Source organism: Poecilia latipinna, unplaced genomic scaffold (genome assembly GCF_001443285.1).
Source record: "Poecilia latipinna isolate Pla-1442-1.1 unplaced genomic scaffold, P_latipinna-1.0 Scaffold4893, whole genome shotgun sequence".
Classification (NCBI taxonomy): Eukaryota; Metazoa; Chordata; class Actinopteri; order Cyprinodontiformes; family Poeciliidae; genus Poecilia; species Poecilia latipinna.
In genome coordinates, this window is record NW_015117509.1 from 24,705 (window position 1) to 28,508 (window position 3,804).

The 3,804-nt window shown below is 34.8% G+C and overlaps 1 protein-coding gene across 1 annotated transcript; it reads right to left on the reverse strand.

Moving 5' to 3' along the window:
• Nucleotides 1–323: 323 nt before the first annotated feature.
• LOC106943122 (G-protein coupled receptor 4-like) lies at nucleotides 324–1,685 on the reverse strand. The gene is made up of 3 exons (XM_015026465.1): nucleotides 1,462–1,685; nucleotides 1,098–1,282; nucleotides 324–1,000 (listed from the first exon to the last, which is right to left on the reverse strand). The coding sequence occupies exons 1-3, from the start codon at nucleotides 1,651–1,653 to the stop codon at nucleotides 445–447; spliced, it is 933 nt and encodes a 310-aa protein (XP_014881951.1). The 5' UTR covers nucleotides 1,654–1,685; the 3' UTR covers nucleotides 324–444.
• Between the last annotated feature and the right edge of the window lie 2,119 nt (nucleotides 1,686–3,804).

Sequence of the window (3,804 nt, forward strand, 5' to 3'; positions counted from 1 at the left end):
TTATAATAATGTAGCAACACTTTCCATTCCTGTGAGCCATCATAGTTTTTATATTATCAACAGATTCACCATGAAACTGAAATAGAGTTACAGGGAAAATATAACCGTGCATAACTTGTAAAAAGATTAGCAAAAATAAAAAAAATATATATGTATATATTCAAAACTTGGACCAATTCATTTTAAGGACGACTTTCTGAAGATATAAATGAAAAAATAATGACTAAAGAGAAACAAAAATGAACTGAGGAAAAAATGCTCAAAGTGCTCACTTAACAAATCAGTGATTTCTTATATTTAATTTTTAGAAATTATTTTGCCAATAAAAATATTTTTATGAAACATTTTAAAACAAATGTGTCCCTTTTGCTAGTCGATCCAAAAAGCAGCTACAACAAACTGATTATTGTTGAGGCTCTTTTGCACCATAACAAACATTAAAACTTAAACAGTCTCAGTATTTGTACCAGTTCTGCTGTCATGATCTGTGCTGCTCATTTCCAGATTGGAAGAAGTTTTACAAGAACAGATTGAAGCCAGAAATTTATCCATGATGCTTTTCCGACTTAACAAATACAGAGTTGTGTCTGCAAGAGGACTAAGACAAACACAAACATAAGCCACAACAACAGAAAAAATGCCAAGTTTAGTATTCAATACTACAATGACTTGTAGAAGCAAAATGATGATGGGTAGATAAAGCAGAGTGTAATTAATCAGCACCACAACCTGAATGGCTGCTATTCGTCGTTTTTCATCTGCTGGGACACTGAGAGCTCCAGAGAGAGCTTTGATAGTCCCAACCAGGAAGAAGATGAACAAGGGAAAAGGCAGGATGAGAACAACTATGAGGGAGAAAGCAGCCATCTGAACACCTAGAGTCAGAAAAGCAAATAGCAGAAAAAGAAGTGGAAGTATCCAGACCACAATGCAGACCACCACATATGTCTTGATGTTTCTCCTGAATCTGTACCACAGTGGCTTGGTAATGACCAGATACCTGCAATAACAGATGGAGATGTTTAGTCCCTGAAGGTCATGAAGAACAGACTGATGTGATTATATGAGAAAGAAGAGAAGTAAAAATGGAAACACACCTTTCACAGGAGACACACAACATGAATCCAACACTGGTAATAAAAGCATAAAATAAAATGTAGGGGCAAATGACAATGGATAGACCAGGATTATATAGATCTACTGGAATTCTGCAGCAGAACTGAATGAGATCAGAGACAAGAAGGTTGATGACATAAACTGGAGCATCTTGACCCTTTTTCACCTGTGAGAAAGAAAACAGAGAATAATTATTAATGACACAATAAAATTTTTGACATGTAAATTGTTGCCTGTTCCTCACATTCCAGTGATTTAGGACAAGATTAACTTAAACCTGAACAGGAACTTAGTCAAATAGCTCATCCATTGTAAATAAATAGGTTACACTTATATTGTACTCACCTGGAAAAAAATTGCAATTATCACTATAAGAACTAAAGGAAGTCCAATGGCAATGGTGATCCAGTTCATCCACATTATGATTTGTAAAGAAAAAATCAGGTCCATCCGGTTATTAATGTTACTGGAGTTCAGGTTCATGTTGCTGTAATTTAAACTGTTTTCTCCAGACATACTAAAGTTCAACTTTTCCATCCTTCAGTGCTGAACCAGAAATTTGATGACAGGAGTAACTGTAAACAGAAAAGATAATAACATTTTTAAATGCTGTTTAAGTTTAAACTGTAAATTCTCACATTTACCATCAAAATACAAATAATATAAAATTATATTGGTAAAAGTGGACAAATTTCTCATTAATCAGAGTTTATATATTGTTCTTCAGGTTTTCTTTAACTGGGTCCAAACTGTAAATATTCATATTTTCACCCTGAGAAAACCAAACACGGTCATTCAGTGTTTAGCAGATCTACTTCTCTGTATCGACTAACTGACATGTTTCTGTTCAGGTTCACTTATGAACAATCCTGCATTAACAAACATCTAATTAGGACAGTTTCAATTTTAGAGTGAGACAGTAGTTTATATATTTATTATATATAATTTGAATGATTCTTTATTTCGTCCATGTAAGCTGATGCATCAGGTTTGGGGGTAAAAGTTGTTTTTTACCCAGGAACCATTGCAGGAAGGTTCCTCAGTCAGTAAAAAGGAAATCAGAACCAAAACCTGAACCAGAACCAGAACCTGAACCAGAACCAGAACCTGGCTCAGTTCAAGTGGTGATCTGCCACAGACTGGGGGTTTGTGAAACCAGAACAGATATGCAACACAGAAACAGAAAAGCTGATGTAGGATTACTTTCTATGTTAATGAAAAGAAAAAAGTTCCCAGCAGAAGAGAGAGAAATATGAATTATGGTTAATATTATCTCAGCTGATGCTGTTTTCTAGGAAGGCAACACAGACCAACAGAGAGAGATAAAATGATCAGTTTGTCCTCCAGCAGCAAAACTACAGACTGTCTACATGAAACTATTGGCAGGTAGCATAAACATTATTTCTATTATTTTTCATCAGTAACATTAAATTAAACAGATGGAATATATTTTCCAAAACATATTATATTGGATGTATTTTGTTTATTTCTGTACATTCAAATAAAATTATATTTACCTTTCAAAGTCTAAAGGTCCTGAAATGGTTCCTGTTTTTAGCCAGTTATCCTTCTCACCTTAACAGGCTGCAGCCTGAGCGTTCTCTATAAATACTTATGTTACGGTGTCTGACCAATCACATCTGACTTTACTAAAGGAAATGGGTGCACAGATGATGTGATAGGTCCATTTCCTTAACCAGCAAGAAGGAAACGATTGTGACACTTTATTTGACAGGGTGTCCATAAGACTGAACGACACTGTCATAAATATGATATAACACCTGTTATAAACATGAAGGAGTCTTAATGAATGTTTGACTGTTGTCATGAAGTGTAACAAAACAAGGTTGCACATATTAAATGTTTGTCTATTTAATGTAGACAAACATAACTATATTAAATATTAGAAGATTTTGCACTACAGTGTACCAATGACTTGGTGCATGCTCTCATATTTCATTCTCTTACTTATTTCAACAGTGAAATTAAGCTCATCTGTCCACATGAGGGTCATGGACAGAGCAAGGCCACTTTGTCTCAATGTTGCTCAAGATGCCATCAGCATCAAACATCATCTGTGTGTCATTCAAGGCATGGCTCTGTTTGGAGCGGTGCAGGATACTGAGAGCCAGCAGTCTGCACAGGTAGCTGACATCAGACCCAGAGAAATGTTAACGCTCACACAGGTAAAGCCAACAGAGCTGCTCAAAACGCTCTTTACTGTCTGACAAGGTCAGATGGAATGGAGCTTATGAACTGCATCCTGTCATCAGCAGGACCCTTGGTAGAGACACAACATATGTTTATAATCTAAATAAGTTTTAACTATTGAGTGATTTAAACTTTGCATACATTTAATTAAATGCCAAACTAAATAAGTTGTAAACATTTTAAGTTAAGTGGGTGAACTGCCATTAAATTTTTAATTCATTTGCCAATACATGAAATATAGTCTATTAAATGTGTTTCTGTCAAACTTATAACAGTCTCAGAAAAACAGTGAAACAGTAAGAATGCCTCCACAATAAAACATCTTAATATATAAAACCTAAATGAAAATGTCTTATTGTGTTCTGTGTTCATCCTAAAGGTGGTGATGTTTTATAAACATGAATGGCCAAAACAAAACCATGAACAAAACTCAGAATTTTAAGCTATTTACAGATGTTGAAAGTGTCGATTCTAAGC